At 45.5% G+C, this 18,357-nt stretch overlaps 6 protein-coding genes across 6 annotated transcripts; 3 read left to right on the forward strand and 3 right to left on the reverse strand.

The window, feature by feature from the left end:
- Positions 1-148: 148 nt before the first annotated feature.
- Positions 149-6,734, reverse strand: L199_004250 (uncharacterized protein; the record flags this gene model as incomplete). Its single annotated transcript, XM_064889978.1, has 20 exons — positions 149-350; positions 432-471; positions 537-718; positions 803-919; positions 988-1,028; positions 1,094-2,061; positions 2,123-2,316; positions 2,379-2,443; positions 2,498-2,679; positions 2,737-2,936; positions 3,018-3,359; positions 3,413-3,480; positions 3,539-3,748; positions 3,806-3,919; positions 3,971-4,135; positions 4,199-4,318; positions 4,377-4,832; positions 4,887-5,891; positions 5,942-6,139; positions 6,204-6,734. The coding sequence occupies 20 exons, from the start codon at positions 6,732-6,734 to the stop codon at positions 149-151; spliced, it is 5,400 nt and encodes a 1,799-aa protein (XP_064746050.1).
- A 477-nt stretch (positions 6,735-7,211) lies between these two features.
- L199_004251 (uncharacterized protein) lies at positions 7,212-8,584 on the forward strand (the record flags this gene model as incomplete). Its single annotated transcript, XM_064889979.1, has 5 exons — positions 7,212-7,280; positions 7,361-7,517; positions 7,601-7,875; positions 7,969-8,157; positions 8,339-8,584. 5 exons carry the CDS (start codon positions 7,212-7,214, stop codon positions 8,582-8,584), a joined length of 936 nt encoding a protein of 311 aa, XP_064746051.1.
- A 280-nt stretch (positions 8,585-8,864) lies between these two features.
- L199_004252 (uncharacterized protein) lies at positions 8,865-11,072 on the reverse strand (the record flags this gene model as incomplete). Its single annotated transcript, XM_064889980.1, has 14 exons — positions 8,865-8,914; positions 8,991-9,000; positions 9,075-9,135; positions 9,205-9,438; positions 9,515-9,750; positions 9,843-10,037; positions 10,099-10,124; positions 10,187-10,252; positions 10,317-10,360; positions 10,416-10,543; positions 10,633-10,696; positions 10,769-10,818; positions 10,881-10,903; positions 10,982-11,072. 14 exons carry the CDS (start codon positions 11,070-11,072, stop codon positions 8,865-8,867), a joined length of 1,278 nt encoding a protein of 425 aa, XP_064746052.1.
- Positions 11,073-11,758: 686 nt separating this feature from the next.
- Positions 11,759-14,481, reverse strand: L199_004253 (ATP-dependent RNA helicase DRS1; the record flags this gene model as incomplete). The annotated part of the gene is made up of 4 exons (XM_064889981.1): positions 11,759-12,174; positions 12,248-12,734; positions 12,961-14,211; positions 14,278-14,481. The coding sequence occupies 4 exons, from the start codon at positions 14,479-14,481 to the stop codon at positions 11,759-11,761; spliced, it is 2,358 nt and encodes a 785-aa protein (XP_064746053.1).
- Positions 14,482-14,849: 368 nt separating this feature from the next.
- Positions 14,850-16,373, forward strand: L199_004254 (uncharacterized protein; the record flags this gene model as incomplete). The annotated part of the gene is made up of 5 exons (XM_064889982.1): positions 14,850-15,016; positions 15,108-15,220; positions 15,288-15,386; positions 15,445-15,513; positions 15,586-16,373. The coding sequence occupies 5 exons, from the start codon at positions 14,850-14,852 to the stop codon at positions 16,371-16,373; spliced, it is 1,236 nt and encodes a 411-aa protein (XP_064746054.1).
- Positions 16,374-16,984: 611 nt separating this feature from the next.
- L199_004255 (uncharacterized protein) lies at positions 16,985-18,277 on the forward strand (the record flags this gene model as incomplete). The annotated part of the gene is made up of 3 exons (XM_064889983.1): positions 16,985-17,072; positions 17,176-17,356; positions 17,518-18,277. 3 exons carry the CDS (start codon positions 16,985-16,987, stop codon positions 18,275-18,277), a joined length of 1,029 nt encoding a protein of 342 aa, XP_064746055.1.
- Positions 18,278-18,357: the final 80 nt, after the last annotated feature.

Consider the following 18,357-nt stretch of genomic DNA (forward strand, 5'->3'; position numbering starts at 1 on the left):
ACAATTGGGTATATCTATCATTATTGCATACTGCTATACTCTGGTGAATTACCTAATCCTCCACGTCAAAAATCAAACTATGTATCTGATAGTATACATACTTCGTCACAAGATCTTCTCTTCTCTTTTCTCTGATATTCTACAATGATTAATCCATCTTAGCTCTCTGTTGAGCCCACCATTTACCCAAGGCATTCGCAGCGTCCACTACGGGACCACCATCATTGAACACCCTGGCATTCTCCAACATCAACTCTACATCTTCGTCTATATGTTTCGCTTCTCGATATTGTCCTTTGTCGAACTTATTTTTGATCAGTGATAAATCCCTAGCGTCGTCCGGTGGGATACTGCAAATGATTAAATGATTTCGATAACGATCATCAGTCAGCTAAAAGACAGATGAAATGAAGTCGATGATGTGACCTTACATTTCGAAATATTGTGGAATACCCAAGGCTACGGGATCGACTATTTGAAGATGATCCAGTTAGAACGTCCATCTCATATGTTGACAGATTACTTGAGCAACTCACCAGCATATCTGAACCATTCACTATGTGGATTTTTGATTGCCTGGTTAATCAACTGACCCATCGCCTTCCTTTCATCCGGAGTCATCTTGGCAGATGCCACTTTGGGCCATTCTTTCCAGTACAAGTCCTCGACCGTATCTGCACATTGAGTGATCTCACCAGGTGGATTGAATTGACGACAACTATCGAGAGCAATCACTCAATCCATCAGCTCATCTCTCATTTTTGGCTATGGGAGAAAGTAGGAATGGCTCGGTTTCACTTACTTTGCAAACACCAATTCGATATCTCTAGCGAATTGACCCAGGTTCTTGTACTGCTTCTTATCAATCTTCTTGACGATCGTACCAAAATCCATGGGATGTTTGATCTCGTCCAAATAGCTAATCCATACATTACAATTTCACATCAGCTATGCATGACGCACCACTTGATTGCTTAGCTAACTCACGTCGGACAGCCATCCGCAATTGGATCAACGGGTTTCAAGAACTGTCAATCATCAATCAATCAATCCATCAGCAAGCACTTCTATGACATGAATATGTTCTACTCACAAACACCGCGGCGAATTCTTTCATCAGGATATTCATCAAATGCTTGGCCCTCTTGTTCTTCATCGGAGTCGTATTTTGCGTCGTAGGAGGTAGATTAGGAGGAGGCTCCCTCTTCACCTGTGCAGTAGCAACAGCTGGGACATCAGGTTGAGCTGGAGGAGGGAGTTGAGCTTTAGGTGGCGGGGCAGGTGAAGCACTGGCGGTGGTTGACCGTTCGATCGAACTAGCCTTCTTTCCTCCAGGAGGTATCGTTACAGATAAGGGCTTGGGTTTAGCTTTCTTACCGGCAAAGGTACTCTCAGCTGAAGTTGAAGATGAGGAAGGAACTTGAGAAGTCGACGGTAGGGGTGGCGTCGACGTTGATAATTTGATCTTGCTGGTAATGCTTGGTTTGGGCTCGGCTGAAAGACTACTAGTCCTTTCCTTCTCAGGCGATTTGTTTCTCGGTTGAAACGCCGGTATCTTGATCTTCTTCGCTGCAGGTGGTTTAGGCGAGTCATGTTCAGATTTCGGTACCAGCAACTCATCGAGTCCATCGTTAAGTGATGGCCGTCGCTTCTCAATCTCATCGACTTCTGCACCGAGGATATCATCAAGCTCGTTCCTCGATCTAGAAGGTTCTTTCCTCTTCTTTGAAGGTTTCGCTTCAGTCGAGGGGAAAGTCGGCACCGGTGGGCGATCGGGGCTCTTCGTAGTAGCGGATAAAGCTGATTTCTTGGAAGATGGAAGTGGCGGAGGTGCCATTGGAGGGACATGTTCAGTGACTGATGTATCTATACTGACAGTTTTTGGAGGTTTGACCTTGAATTTCACTGCTGTAGATTTGGGGGCAGGTAAAGTGGCCTCAGCTGTCGGTTGAGCTGCAGCGACTGGAGCAGGAGGGATGATTAAAGGTGGTTTAGGTGCCATAGCAGCCTGTTGAGCGGCTGCAGCACTTGAGCTGAGCGTATGCTCCGTTTTCGACCAGACTAGGAACATTGTCAGCGATATTTGACATTACGGGAGTGTGCTGGATATACATGAACATACGAGTAGTGAACATTTTCTCAAATGCCTCTCCCGCTTTTCTAACAGGACTAGCGGGTGAAACGTTGTAAGTAAAACAATTGGCAATGATGAGTTGGACATCGGTTACGAATTCTTGTCGGTCCGCATACATCCCAGTATCGAGTTTAGCGGAGATAGTCTGTAAGTCCATGGGATTCTTGATGATAGCGGCGTAGCTGTAGCAGGCCATATGTGTCAGTCATTGACCACTTCGAGTAGTGTATGCATTGCAACTCACTCATGAGCACCATCTCGCACAGGATCAACAGGTTGTCTGAACCAGAAACTGGTTTTATGGGCGATCTTGAAACTCGGTCAGCTGCTAAGGCGCACTTTTTGATAGTTCAGCAAACTTACAAGTCTTTGCAAAGCAATAGAGATCGCCTTGAAATCGTTATCGCTCAGACCTCTTCTCTGCTGCTTAGGTATCTTATCTTTCTTCCTCTGCGGTACACTTGCATTGGGGTTAAGTGTTATCTTCAATGGGATACTTGTACCTCCAGGTGTCATTTGACCATCGACGATAGGGAACCCATAACCTGTATGATATGGTAAGGTCAGTTATCGCCAATAACATTACTAGAACGATAACTTACCTTGAACATCAGGTCTTATCTCTGAACTTCCCATACTCAATCTGATCTTAGGTGTAGGTAAGGCTGGGGCAGTCTCAACAGTGGGTGTCTGAAGAGTAATGATGTTTCCAGGAAGGGGTTCTGCACTACTGGAAGAGATTACCTCTGCCACTTTCAGCAAAGCCATCAAGATCTCATGATCTGGTGTTGTGAAGCTTGAACTGAAATCAACCGAGGAGCTCAGCAAGAGAATTTTACTTGAGTCAATCCAGACAGGTGAGAAAGAATGTTTGCAAGCTCACATGAGTAGATTCTGAACCAGCACTTTGACATCTTCCTTTTTTGAAAACTCTTTCCTGACAGCTTTTACAATTGCGTTATTTTGAGCCTCACTTCTCTTTTCTCTGGCTTCCTCGTTCTCATCTTCCAATACACCAGGCTGAGAGACTTGGATCTCTCCCAGAGCCAGAGTCATAAGAATCGATTCTGACAGACCCCGTGCGACATGTCGACGGATTGTGAAAGAAGAATCAGAGCGGATCACCTTGTCAAGGTATCTATCGAGAGCCGACGATTTGCCAGGAGGCTTGCAAAGTAAAAGTCCGTCGAAGGCAACCATTCGGATGGGCTCAAAGTTACCCTCCCTAAAAGGCAAATCAGCTTTTTCCCTACAATCGAGGCACGGAGCTTAGCTAACCGAGTATAACTGAGTAAGAGTCGAGCATCATTGGTGATCTGTCCAGCTAGTATAGATTTGATATGCGTCTATCACTCAACCATTAGCACCAGTCCCTTAGCTTATCTGGTATTTAACCAAGCTTACCTGTAAACCCGCTTTTGTGATCACATTATGATAACTAGGTACCAATCGATCCATTGTCATAGCCCTGTCCAAGGCATCCACAGACTCTTTGAGCAACGAGGCTTCCGCTTCTCGTTCATCTTCATCCAGTGACGATTGAGCTGCAGATCCAAAAGTAAAGGCATTCCCTATAGCTGTGATGATTGAAGCGAGATAGTATGAATCGGACCACTATAACAGCGCATATCAGCCTCTCCCCTGTCCCATGGTATGTACAGATATACTTACATCATTCCCGGTATTATCATTCAACATCAACAAATCGAGCAAGATCTGCCTGACATTTCTCCAAACAGTTCGAGTTTGCATATCTCGAAGATCCGGCATGGCAGCTATCAAGCTCTGTGGAGGCGCTCAGCATATTTATAAACAAGAAGTAAACTCGGGACATACCTTTTTCACAAAGTAATCTGAGAAATTAGAGAAGTCATTCGGAAGGGGTCTGCATTCCATGGCTGAAGCTTCTGCATCTGGATCGTTTGGCGGATGACAAAAGAGGGTCTGGAAAAGCTTGAGGACCAGGAAATAACCTATATAATCGCACTCGGCTATGTTGTACTATAGGGTTTCGGTGAGCCAGGGTGTTTGACAACGAGACGTAGATTGATAATAGTCGCTCACCTGTGCTAGCGCACGTGCCGCTTCCATCCTTACTCTGTAATAGTAATTCTTGACCAGCACCGTTCTCGCCAATTCACTTGCTATCACCGGTGATGGGAACGCTCGCATTCGGTTGATAGCCTGACGGACAATCAGCCAACATGACGACAAGACCGCTTTTGCCGATGGAACAACTTACCTCCAATTGAGCGATCACATCTCTATCACCTTGAAGTTGACTAATCCAACACCAAGGTTTCTCATTATATTCGATCGAAGCTAACCATTCACATTCGGGATCTATCCTAATCCACTCGTACCCCCCACCTTCGCCTAACATCTGATCAGCATCGTTCTCCCCCCACTCAGCTACTCTCCATCTTCGACGTTCTTCCTCATCTTCCCAAGGTGGATAGGCGAATACTCCAGCTCGATCGGCAGCCTGCAATCTAGCTTCATCCTCTTCGTCATTGGTTTCTCCGGCCGCTAAGGCATCTTGCATCTGACTAAACCGCGCTGCGATCTGACCTGAACGCCTAGTACGCTTATACTTGGTATTGAAAGGTAAGGGGAATGTCTTAGTCGGGGTTTTGATATCGATCAGATGCTCAAAAGGCGCTCCATCAGCTTCGTGAATTCGAACCGTCAAACTCCCCTGCGCACAGATGTCAGCTAAATGCAAATCATAAGCAAATAGCTGACTGCTTACCTCGAAGAAATGTGTCGGTCTTTTCCAAACTGCTGTTTTCCTGACCTTCTCACTCAATCTCTTGATATAATCATTAGCAGGTTGACTTTGGGTTACAGTAAATTCCACCAGCAATTTCTTCTTGATGAAATTTGTCTTGATGGACAACCTTGGACATCCACTTCCGAAAATCCACTGATCTTGGAAAGTTTGCAAGTCTAATCCAGATACCTTCCTACACTGTCGAAAGAAGTATTGAGTCGTCAATGAGTTCCCTTGTAACTCATCGGACAGAGACGCAACGAATATCCTCGGTATAACTTGCGATAGACCTAATGAAGTTCCGGTTTTTGCTATATACCGATCGAGGATGTGAAGTACCAATGGAGCTTTAAGATTGATGAATGCGGTCGCGTTCGCATCTGGAGGATCGATGATTCCAGGGACGCATAGAGGCCATTGTGAACCTTGATCTTGCTGAACACAACGATCGATATCCTTCTTCAACCTAAATCTATATTCGTTATTTCCCAGCAAATGCCTGATGAATTGAGCTTGGATGTAGAGTGCTAATCCATTGATAAGCCATGTATCTGCCAGAGTCCGTTGAATGATGTTCACACCGACCCATTGCTGTATCAATGCTAATGATAAGACCTGTCTAATTTCCATGGCTTGTTCGATCACTTGAGGTGGGTGTAGTAAGTCGGAAGAAAGGATGGCGAGGGTAGCGGATGTGGAGCAATTGGTTCTTGGATTGTCGACAAAGACTGTCTTGAAGTCTGTAAATGGATAAGAACCCATTTCTGCGTAGAAAGTCATTGCTCTTGGTAGCCATGATGTAGAATGTTTCAGTTTGTCCAATTCGCCAGGAAGGCAGAAAGCCAATATGGGCTTGTGCGATTCGTCTGCTGAACAACAATGCATTTCGAATGGGCCGGCGGCGAAAGCGATGTGTTGGACGGAAGTAGGGTTGGTTTGGAGATAGTAGAATATCACCTTGTTGGGGTCGTGAGGGTGTGTTACCTGTATAGACGGGTCAGCTACAAATGGCTTTAACATTTCATTGAGCTCACCTGTTCCATCAGCTCACCGCTGCTTACTACCATCACAGGGTATGCTTCTTCGTCGGCACCAGGTTCTCCACCTTCTAGATATCGAGGTACGATAAATTCCAACTCCCATGTACACCTCTCCCATAGACTGTCCACGCATGGCGTCCATATCCTAGCGGCATCATACGTGGTGGGTGATAGGAACATGTGAGGGATTTGCTGTGTAGGCACATTGAGATCAGCTGTTGTCCCTTCAGATACCATGGGCCAATTGGCAGCTCACAGTATCGTTGCCACCATCTCCCGGTCGGTTAAAAACCATACCTTCGACGACATCGCCTCCTAATACCAGTTGATAATCAATCTGAACATGTATCGGAGCGAATGAAACTTGAGTCTGGCCATTCCCAGATGGCAATTCGGTATGTACTAATCTTACCCATCCACCTGATACTGAGATTGCTAATTCACCTTCATCGCTCTCACCCATAGCCGACCATGTCTTCCTCTTGATCTCGGGATGTGATTTGATGTCTATCGGTGGTTCTCTCGTAGGCAGAGGTTGGAATGGGTTGGACAGTGTGAACGATGCCGGAGTAGGTAAGAATGCTTCGACGGGTGTAGGTGATGATAAAGTGACATTATTGATTTGCAGTAAAGGGGAAGCATTGAGATAGATCGCTCGTAGGGATGGATTGGTAGGTTGGATGGTGAGGAATGCAGAGGCTGTGATTATACCAGAGAAGTCTATGTCGAGGACATTTCGTTGATGGGTCACGGTGAACCCCCGTGAGGATCCGTATTCTTCTGACATGATGGAAAGTCAAGGTAGGACCCGGAAGGGTTAGGGTAATGTCGTTATATTCGTGTACTGAGGAAGGGCATGACAGGAGGTTTCCAAGTCAGCTTCGAGGACTGGCGGAAGTGATGGTGTCGCAGCTCTGGCGTGAGCGAATCGGAGGAGCGAAGGAGATACAACAATCAAGAGAAGCATAAAAGAAGCAAAGACAGTTAACCTCAACACATGTAATCATTCATCACACATCAACAACCAGGAACCCGACTGCGGCCACGCCTAACCAGGCAGAATCCTACAAATGGCAAAATAGGCACACAAGGCTGATCGGTGCCCCATATTCGAAGGGCATCCAAAAGTCGCTCGATGATTAGAATGGTAAACGGCCGAAAATCAGTCATGTAAGATGTGTCCAGATCGATCACCTTGATCTTCATAAATAAGCAGTAACCTTGAGTCCGTGATTCGCATCACACTAGGAGGAACAAGGCAGACATGGGGGATTCAACGACAGATGTGACGCCAGCCAGAAGGCGGCCTCCCACTTTCCAGAGGGCATTGGTCGTAAGTCAACAACATCCGAACAATCTGACTGACTTTGTATGTTAATGCTAATCTGTGTGTATCATCCTTCGATGCAATAGTCCGGTGCAATCTCAGGTCTAGCGGTAGATTTCATGTTCTTCCCTCTAGACACCATCAAGACTCGTATACAGTCTTCAGCGGGGTTCTGGCAATCGGGAGGGTTCAAAGGTGTCTACCGGGGTGTAGGTAGTGTAGGTATGGGAAGTGCACCTGGAGGTGAGTATCAACATCATGCCGAACTATATCGTATCCCCTTCTCCCGTTTGTAATAAGGCTAATATGATTGTATAATCTTTCAGCCGCAGCATTCTTCGTGACCTATGAAGCTCTCAAGCAGCGTCTACCTCAATACCAACTATTCAAGCAGAACGAATCGCTCAATCATATGGTTTCAGCCTCTGGAGCAGAGTACATCTCATGTTTGATCAGAGTACCCACGGAGGTAGTGAAATCACGTACGCAGACGGGCGCATATGGTCAGGGGAAAAGTAGTATACATTCTGCTATTTCCACTATGAAATTCGAGGGTGTAAGAGGTTTTTACAGAGGTTTTGGAATAACCATAGCTAGAGAGGTGAGCGGATACTCTCTTTACTCTCAATTGAACTACCAATCATATACACTCTCACCAATTCAACAATGCTGATTACTACTACTCCGTACTTAGCTTCCATTCACATCAATCCAATTCCCATTATACGAATCGCTAAAATCTCTCTTATCGAAGCATTACCTAGGAGGTAGGAGACCAACTTCTTATGAAGCAGCTATATGCGGTTCGATAGCTGGGGGCTTTGCTGCGGGAGTAACGACGCCTTTGGATGTGGTGAAGACTAGGGTGATGTTGGAAGCTAGGGTGAGTGTTACATCTTCCAGATAGAGATATGCTAGTTCTATGAGGAGACGTCGTTACCAAAGAGACGAAGAATTGTAATCATTCCGTTCTGAAATATAAATCTAGGGAACAAACCAATAAATACAATTCATTCTTTCCTCAATGATATGCTTATATACTGATCTCTCGATTCTGGATATAGACCTCAACCCAACAACCCATCAATGGTGTACCCCCACCCAACCAACCTTCCCCATCTATCCTCTCCTTCCCACCTCGTCTACTGGGTATACTGAGGAACGAAGGACCCTCAGCATTGTTCAGGGGCTGGCAACCACGTTGCTTTGCCATATCATTAGGAGGAGCGGTATTCTTGGGTATATATGATCTGGCGATCAATTTCGGGGTGGATGAGGATGGGAAATCGAAGGAAGTGAAATTGTCATAATTGTAGAGAAGGAATAAATGAACATAGATAAGGGCGTTGAACAGCCGTGCCAGCTGCGTATCAGATCAAGATCATCTAATCCTGATCTGTTACAGTAATCAGGAAGGTCTACTAGAATGTCAAAAGACTGGACATGCTGTTCATTTCCATATAGTACATTGTAGACATAGAAGAGAATTGATAGAGATAGGATAGGTCAACATCCAATGCATAAATATCAACTTTATCATACCACCTATTTTGAAAGGGTATATATCACCGTCACGAAATCCGACGTTTCCTAGTTGGCAAATGCCTGAACACCTGTGATGGCTTTACCTAAAATGAGAGCTAGATGGACGAATTGTCAGCTATATTCATAGTTTTACCGCCACCGCTATGTGAATAACCAGGTTGCCCAACTCACCATGGATATCCTGCAGACGCACATAATATCACCATCAGCGCTTGTAGAAAATGGGAAGGTCAACAGATACTCGAATGAACTTACATGTGTACCTTCATAAGTATTTGCTACCTGTAGATTCTGTACATGTCTTCCAATATGATATCTAGGCGTTCAACAAATCAGTACAGTGACGCTAAGGGCGGATCGAGGAGAAAACAAAGGTGACACTCACTCATCCGAACAAGCATTTCCACCTAGAATATCCAACAAGACTCTAGAATGTTTCAGTGCCTCTCCACAATTGTTCCTCTTCATCATCGATACCATGTCAGGTGCCCATAATCCCTTATCCTTCAATCTACCCAGTTGCAAAGATCCTAGTAGTCCCAAGGTACTAGCTGTCGACGCATCGGCAAGTTTCTTTTGGACCAGTTGGAAAGATGCGAGAGGTCGGTTGAATTGATTTCTACGTCAATCCAATCAAAGTCAATGTCACTCTTTCCACTCCCCTTCTTTCAGGTGCACTGAACTAATTAACTTACCTTTCCAAAGCATATTCTCTTGATCTAGAAATGCAATCTTCCAAAGCCCCCATTACACCCCAACTGATCCCGTACCTAGCATTATTCAAACAACTGAATGGTGATCCCAGTCCACTGGATTTGGGTAAGATAGCATCGGAAGGAATCTTGACGTTATCCATAAATACGGATCCGGTAATTGATGCTCGGAGAGCAAGTTTGTTCTTAATGGCTGGAGCTGATAGACCGGGTCTATCCTATAAGACCGCAACGAAGCATTCAGCCAAATACGATTGATCATCTGGAGTCATAAGTGATGTTGGAACTTTGTGCTTTTTGCGATACTCACCTTCTCAATCAAGAACCCTTTTACTTTCCCTTTCTCACCATCTTCCACCACTCTCGCCCAGACCACAAACAGATCCGCAACAGGAGCGTTGGATATCCAAGTCTTACTTCCGTTCAACGTCCAACCTTCTGAGGTCTTGGTAGCGGTAGTTTCCATAGAAGATGGATCGGATCCATGATTGGGTTCAGTGAGACCCTATTGACAGCCATTATCAGTATTCTCACTGGGTATGATTGAGGGAATCGAGTCAACATACGAAACAACCGATCAATTCTCCCTTTGCTATATTTGATGGTCATTCAGCTACAGCTGTTCCATTGACCACTAGAGAATGTCCAGCTCACCTAGTTTAGGTAGATATTTCTCTTTTTGCTCTTCCGATCCGAATTCATTGATCGGGTGCATCACCACTATACCGGTAATCAGCTGGACGTGTCCGACTTTAGGAAGGTCGCCAGCTGAAATAAGACGTACAAGATGATTGTACACTCATAGCCGATCTATAACCTGAATCGACCCTATCAAATCCCCATGTCAGCTATCGTATCGGAAATCGCATACTTGATAGCTCACCTTTCTACCTCTCTCGCTATCAGTCCATAAGAAACGCTCGACACCCCCGCGCAACCATATCCATCTATAGTAGCTCCCAATAATCCTAATTCACCCATCTCACGAAGGATTTTGGGATCGAAATCTTCCTGTTGATCCCAATTGCAAAGATTTCGGAAATCATGAGTCAGCTATGAAACTCCTATGAATGCAGATCATAGACAACGAGGCAGCTTACATTTCGATAGGCATTGATCACTCGGGGTAAGAGGTTTTCTTGGCAGTAATCTCTAGCTGTTTCACTATGATCCAGAACGATATATCAGTACACAGCGTCAAGCTTTTTGGAAAGTTGTATAGATGATATTACTCACGATATCTGTTGTTCTTCATCTGTCAGAAGCGATTTCATATCAAGTGGATCCTGCGAAAGAGCTATATCAATTTCGATCCAGGTTTTCCATGGAGGAATATCGAGTTGCTTACCTCCCAATCGAATTTAGCGAATTCTATGATTGAATCAAGCACTGTTAGCATACACTCGTTCAAGCGCAGGACAGGACATCACAGGATATACATGGACCTACTGCTTGCCATGCCCCTCTTGGATACTACCACGCCGCTCTTTTGTAGAGCTGATACTCGAAGTAGAGGTCGAAGGGATTGTAATCGAGCCATGATGTGGGTGTCGACTTTGAGGTCAGAGACTATCGAAGATGACAAGAGAGATGAAGAAGTTGTCTAAGGGAGTATGTACAAGATTGCGAAGCTATGATTGCTATATGTATGAAGATCTATTCAGTTGATATATATACCTTGAGCAGATGTTCGAGTATAACAGATGATACAAGTGGACATTTGAACATGTAAAAGCGCTTGTAATGCAACAACAACAGTCAGTCAGTCAGTCAGTCAGTCACGAGAATAGCACTCACCCGGTAACTGGCCAATACCATTTAGCCGGGACAAGTCACTGTACAGTTACAGACAGACTACTGTTACTAGCTAGCTATCCGCTGCATACATCTTGACCAAGACTAGAACACTCTGGATCATAACAAGCATGCCTGTCTATCAGCCTACAGGAATCCGTCTTCTCGTCCCCTCCCCTTTGTGACCGATTCTCCAGGATTATACCAAGTGGCACAAGCAGGTGAGTGGCAGAGACGGGAACATAGAATGCAAGATAAGTATAGATAGACTTGTTCGAATCATTGCTTTGTTGACTGACTGAGTTGATGTGGTAACTTCCCCATACTGAGGACCACGCGAACGGGTGATTCTCATCGTCATTTTAGCACACAACCATTGATGCAGGAGGTGAGTGGGAAAACAGATAGAACAACAAGCACATGCATCAACATTTATCTACGTTTCGCTTTGCTCTTGCCTTCGCCACCTTTGCCCTTCTTATCCAAGTTTACTTTGGTAGGCTTCGCACGCATACCCTCATGTTTCTTAGATGGTTTACTATCATCATCAAACGCAGATTTCCTCTTACCACCTCCGACTTTACCTGATTTCTTCGCGGTGGATTTGGGTTTAGGTAAAGCTTCGGTGATCTTGACTGGTCTAGCAGCTTTCTTGGCATTTCGAATAGCCATTGCGGTAGATTTCGAAGATTGTTGATCCGCTTGATCTTCTTCCATAGCCATCTTTCTTCTTTTGGCCTTTCGTGATAATCCATCATATTTACCTCTCTTGGGCCCTTCCTTCTCTTTGGCTTTCTTGGCGTCTTTCGAATCGGGGAATGACCCAACATATGCTTCTTTACTTACACCTAAGCGTACAAGACCAATGATCAGCCTATGATATGGGAAAACAAGTTGTTTTAAATATAGGAATGTACTCACTCTTAGCATTCTGCTTTTCCTTCTCACTCTGGAACCAAGTTCTAGCGGGTCTCGAATGAATCTCATCATGATGCTCGACCATATTCTGACCCTTCTTTAACTCCATATCAGCCTGTCTCAACAACTTCTCTTCCTTCTCCTCTCTCAAGACTTCTTGGATCTCATCTTTGATCTCGTTCAGCTTCTCTGCCATGGCATTGACAGCTTCAGCCGGAATGATTCGCTGTCGAACTTGATCAGCTTCCGATTGTTTCACAGCAGCTTTCAACATCTTCCTATCTGCTTCCCCAACTAGCGAGATCGATCGACCCTTCCTACCTGCTCTTGCAGTTCGTCCCACTCGATGTGTATATTGGGCTAATTGTCCTGGCATATCGTAGTTGATTACCGTTTCGACTCCTTTGATATCTAGACCTCGAGAAGCCAAATCGGTAGCGAGAAGATAATCAACCGATCCAGCTTTGAAGTCGTTAAGTGCTTGGAGACGCTACAGAGAAATCAAGGTCAGCCGTGATTCTACCTGGTGAATATTGTTTTTGTTGCCATTTCTTGTCCTGCTTTTGGACACCTGCGGTTCGGTGCGGTCGACTCATACGCCGACCGTCTCATCTGCCATTAATGCCCATGTAATCCCGAAATGGGTCCTCTCGATGGATCTTGCACTCGATACTAATCGCTTCAATGGAATTATCAGAAGAGGGGAGACGACTTACCTGCTCCTGTGTCAAATTACCATGTAATTCTGCAGCCTTCAACCCATTCAATCCAAATACAATTCTCATCTGATGTGCCAACGCTTTACTCCTGAAGAAGATGATACACTTCTCTCTGACCGTCCTTTTGCACAGAGCCAACAAACTGGGAGACCTCGTATCGTCCGATCTTATCCTAACAAACTCTTGAATCAACCCTTTCGCGGTATTTCTCTTGGGATCCACGAATACTCTAATTGGTTTATCCAATGACAACTTGACCAATTCATCCACTGAATCGGTCATGGTAGCAGAGAATAACATGGTTTGTCTTGATCTAGGACAAGCTTTGATGATTTCTTCCAACTCATCTGTGAAACCAGCTTCTAACATTCTATCAGCCTCGTCGATGACCAGCACGTCTAAAGCTGAAAGGGTGAATGAAGGTGTATTGGTGAGATGATCGATCAATCGACCGGGTGTAGCGATAAGTACATCAGGAAGTGTTCGAAGTGTATGAGCTTGAGCGTTCAATGATAATCCACCAACTAACAGGGCGAACCTTATATCCAATCCACCCTTTTCAGTCAAGGCTTTACCAACTGCTTCACACTGTACCGCCAACTCTCTTGTCGGACAGAGAATCAGTACTCTACATGCCTGTCCTCCTTTCCCTCTATCTCTGTAGCACAATCTTTCTAATACGGGTATCATAAATGCTGCGGTCTTACCGGAACCAGTCACGGCTGAACCTAAGATATCTCGACCTTGCAAGGCCAAAGGTATGGCTCGGGCTTGGATAGGGGTAGGTGAGGTGAGTTGCAAGGAAGTGAGAGCTCGTAACAATGGTCGAGAGAGATTCATAGCTGAGAAGGAGTTTGGTAAAGTGGGATCATCGGTGAATGTTGGATCTTTGGCGAAGAAAGCTTCTTTTCGTGCTAATTCGGCAGCAGTCTCTTCATCTTCGTCAGATGAGGATCCTGCTTCTTCTTCGTCTTCTTCCTCATCGTCGTCCTCATCGTCGTTCTCGTTGTCCTCCTCGGATCCACTCTCAAGACCAGAAGCATCAACAGACATCTCGTCATCTTCATCACCATCACTTAAACTCTCGCCCTCATCCTGATCCTCAGACCCTTCATCTTCATCCTCGCTCTCCACTTCCTCTTCCTCTTCTTCTTCTTCGAGGACAGCCTTCCTCTTGCGTTTCCTATCAGCATACGATTCGAGTGGTTTGCCTCTCCGTCTAGCGATAATGTCATCCACGTTGATGGGCTAAGTATGATGAACCTCGTAAGTTTCTAAGCTTGACCAGCAGGACTGGGTAATCTATAGACTCACCTCTGTACCATTCTTCAATCCTTTGACTTCATCTCCTCCCCACAAATCCAGACCAGTCTCCCTTCCCCCTCCACTGAAATCAAATTCGAAATCCGGATCTAACTCGTCGTTCTTCACGGGTGTTTTACCCTTCTGCACACTTGATTCACCGTAGTTTGGCGTTTCGTCATCGGAGTCGATGGTTGTTATGAAGTCGCTAGGCATCCTGTACGATCTGTATCGACTCTCTTAGCTGTATGCCGTATAGTGTCAAATCGATGTGGATATGTACTTTATTTCGACTGGTGCGTGAAGCAGTGAGTGCAGCAGGATCCGCTGAAAATTCGGAAATGTCACGTGATTCGATTCGTGCCTGAAAGTTGAATTCAACGTTGCACAAAGTAAATGCTGTTGCCACCAACCAACAGACAACAGATTGACAGTCATGATACATCATAGATTTCCTTCCTTCCTTTGTCAAGCATTCGTAGATACCTGATCCATCCGAGGAAATCGACCCGAAGCCAGAGAGTCAACATCATACCATTCAAGACTGCGATCAAGGAAGACGGGTGGATTCTCACATTTTCCTAATGGTTGCTCAAGCTTCTTCCTCCTCCGCGACGCCTCGAAATAAGCTGGTGATCAGACGATTGCCACCTACTTTGCCCGAAGAACTATTCTGGAAATCGGTATCAACATGGATAAATGATAAGACATGCCTGTGGAAAAGGTATATAAAGGGAAAAGTGGGGGATGGGTGATTTTACATGCCAATCAACATGACAGAATCTAGGCAGTCGTGTTCAGCATCCCAAGGTGTATATAGCTAATCCAAACTATTCACGTAGAGGGTACGATTCCCATCCCGTACATTCAAGAGCGTATGTCCTCATGGCTAGTCCAGAGGCTCTGGTAGATTTCGTTCGAGGATTCGATGGACATGTATTTAAAGCCAAAACCGGTAAGCTATCCGGATCAAAGGGACAAGTGATCACCATATATGTTGAGCTGACAGGCTGAGTCTGCAGGAGCCGAATATCAAGCCGTGGTCGAGTTTGCACCAGTCCAGAAAACACCTTATAAAGCCAAAGTCAAGGTCGATGCCAGGCAGGGCACGATCGATGAGGGTGAGCTTCTTTGACGCTGCTAGTGTTTCGTCTAAGCTTATGCAGAATACTTGATTAGATCCCGATTACCTATCATACCTGGAAAGTTTGAAAGCAGAACCTGTCAAGCCAATTTTGGAGGTATCCGGTAAGCTTCCATCGTGATGTGGTCTGGTGTTCTAGGTCTACAACCAAGCTTACATGCAATTTCCTGTTGTAGCACCCCAAGCTCAACCTACTACCACACCACTGCTAGAACATCTTCGAGCTCAAGGCAAAAATAAAAAATCCAAATCATCTTCCAAATCCGCCGCCTCTTCATCATCTGCCAATGAGTCGGCTCGTCGTGCAGCTGCGTTAGCAAGTGTCACAGCGGCAGCTACGAAACGTGCCGCTCAAGCTGGTTCTGGTCCGGTGATGGTAGCTGGAAAAGGTAGAGAAGTACATATCGCTTCTCCCATCCCCGAATCTGGGACAGCCACCCCTCAGGGACAAGGTGATGGAGAGAGTAAGAAGAAAGGTAGAAACAGGAAGAAGGGGAAGAAAGATGGCGAATCAAGTGGAAAAGCCACGTCTGAGCAAGGTCAAGCTACTCAGACTACCTCAAAACCTCCGGCTGGAGGAAGATCAACGCCGTCACAAGCTCACAAGCAAGATGGAGGACGACCAACACCTTCGAATGGTACCAAAAATGCAGAAGGTGCTACTGGGCCTAAAGCCAATAAAGGTGGCAGAGGCGATGGGGCAGGGAAAGGTGGAGATAACAGTACAAAAACCGATAGAGGAGAAAGAGGTGGTGGTGGCGGTGGTGGTGGAGGAAGAGGTCGAGGGAAGGACAGGTCTGGTAAAGCTCAAGTTATGGAGATTCTCACGAGAGACTCAGCTGGACCTGGTACGTCAGCAAGAGGTGGTCGAGGTGGAAATGCAGCTGGAACAGGTGGAAATGGTAGAGGTGGTTCCGTTCAACCCGATGTCGGAGCTTCGAGAGCACGAATCGACGTGCCTTGATCAGCTGGATCAGAACGTTCTGGGCCAAACTTTGTGATTCGTTGCACATCGTTCACTCGCATCTGACAATCTACAGTATATATGTTAAGACTAAAAGCTACTCAGTGGCCCTCCTCTCATCGTGACTGATCAAGTCCAAAAGATCATCGGGGATTAGCCTCATGTCAGGTGGCATGTTTACGCCCCGCATCGTGATTTGTAAATCACAAGTATATACAAATCATGCATCGTCTTATGCTAGCTAGTCTGGTCCTTGACCCAGATCACCCAACGGCATGTCAGTCATCTGACATACACACGATCATATACAAATAACCGACATGTTGATCGTCCAGATCCAGTCCAACACCAGGTGAAAGACGCAAGGTTCAGGGTTATAACTCAGGTGTAACCGCCGGGCCGTCAATCGCGTCCGGCCAGGTCGGGAGGTTTTCGGACCGAAAAACTGGAATATTGCGAGAGTGAAATACATATCCATATAAGATGGGTGGGTAGGCTGGATGGATATACATGATACCCACCTGACTATAACAATCGTTTCTGTACATCTATATCTACTTACTACTTCCTTCTGTATTTCAACCTAGAAAATCACATCGATATAGTCAACAATGGCAGCTGTAAATGGACATTCAAGAGTACTCAAACCTGGTGTTTGGGCTCCTATCCCTACCTTTTTCGATGAACAGGAAGAGCTTGGTGAGTGACGTCTCCTCTGCTTCACCTCGGCAGTGAGATCCGGATAGTTTTGGCAATGTGCTGTATCTATGGCCGGAATGCTGACGAGAATGACATGTAATAGATCTCGACACCTTCCGAAAACATGTTGTCAAACTTGCCAAAGTTGGCATGCAACCCGTCATCTGTGGTTCGATGGGTGAAGCTTTCCATTTGACCGATGATGAGCGATTCACTCTTTTCAAAGAGACCAGGAAGGCTTTAGATGAAGCTGGATTACATGATACTGTCGTCATTGCCGGAACGTAAGTTTGATTAATACAGCACTGCATCTACGCTTCCTCCCCTCATGTGCCCCTTACCATAGGCTGCTTCTTTACCTGCTCCCCTATCGCTTGATCTTTCAAGCCGTACATATTTATTAGCTAGACTATCAAGCTGACACTCTACTTTCTTCCCTTGATAGCGGTGGCAACTCTACCCGACAGACTATCCGACTTTCGAAACTCGCCGCTGAAGCCGGTGCCGACGTCGTCATCGTAATCCCACCAGGATACTACGCCGGTGCTTTACAGAAGCCCGCTCTCAAGCAATTCTTCTTAGACGTTCAAGAAGGTTCCCCAATCCCAGTCATGATCTACAACTTCCCAGGTGCAGCTGGTGGTATCGACATGGATTCCGATCTTATCAACTCTATCGCTACTGAGGGATCTAACATCTGCGGTGTCAAGTTGACTTGCGGTGCTGTCGGTAAACTCACTCGAATTACCGGTAAAACTGCCGTTCAAGCATTCTCATCTCATCCTAGAAAGAACTCTGTCGCTCCTGAGTTTTTGACTTTGGGTGGATTCGCCGATTTCCTCGCTCCTGCCATATTGGGTGGTCGAGGCCATGGAGCCATCATGGGTTTAGGAAATATCTATCCTCGATCATTAGTCAGGTTATTCGAATTGTCCTATAAGATCGTGACTGATTTCAACCCCTCAGCAGAAGATATAAAGAAAGCTTGGGAATTACAAGACTTGGTATCCGAGGCGGACGCATCATTCACCAGAGGTGGTATTGCCGGTACTAAATATTTCTTACAGAAGAACAGTGGACACCCTAACAGAAGGATGAGAAGACCAATCTTGGATTACACGGATGCTGCTGGTGCTTCGCTCGAGAAGGAAGATGGTGTTACTGGATTACTGGCTTACGAAAAGGCTTTAGAAAAAGGTCAATAGATAGTTACAATCTATAAGAGGTCTTGACCGACTATCTATCTTGTGTTTATATTCATTGTAAGGTCGTGTGTTCATTCATT

This window comes from Kwoniella botswanensis, chromosome 1, assembly GCF_036426115.1.
Source record: "Kwoniella botswanensis chromosome 1, complete sequence".
NCBI classification, from domain to species: Eukaryota; Fungi; Basidiomycota; class Tremellomycetes; order Tremellales; family Cryptococcaceae; genus Kwoniella; species Kwoniella botswanensis.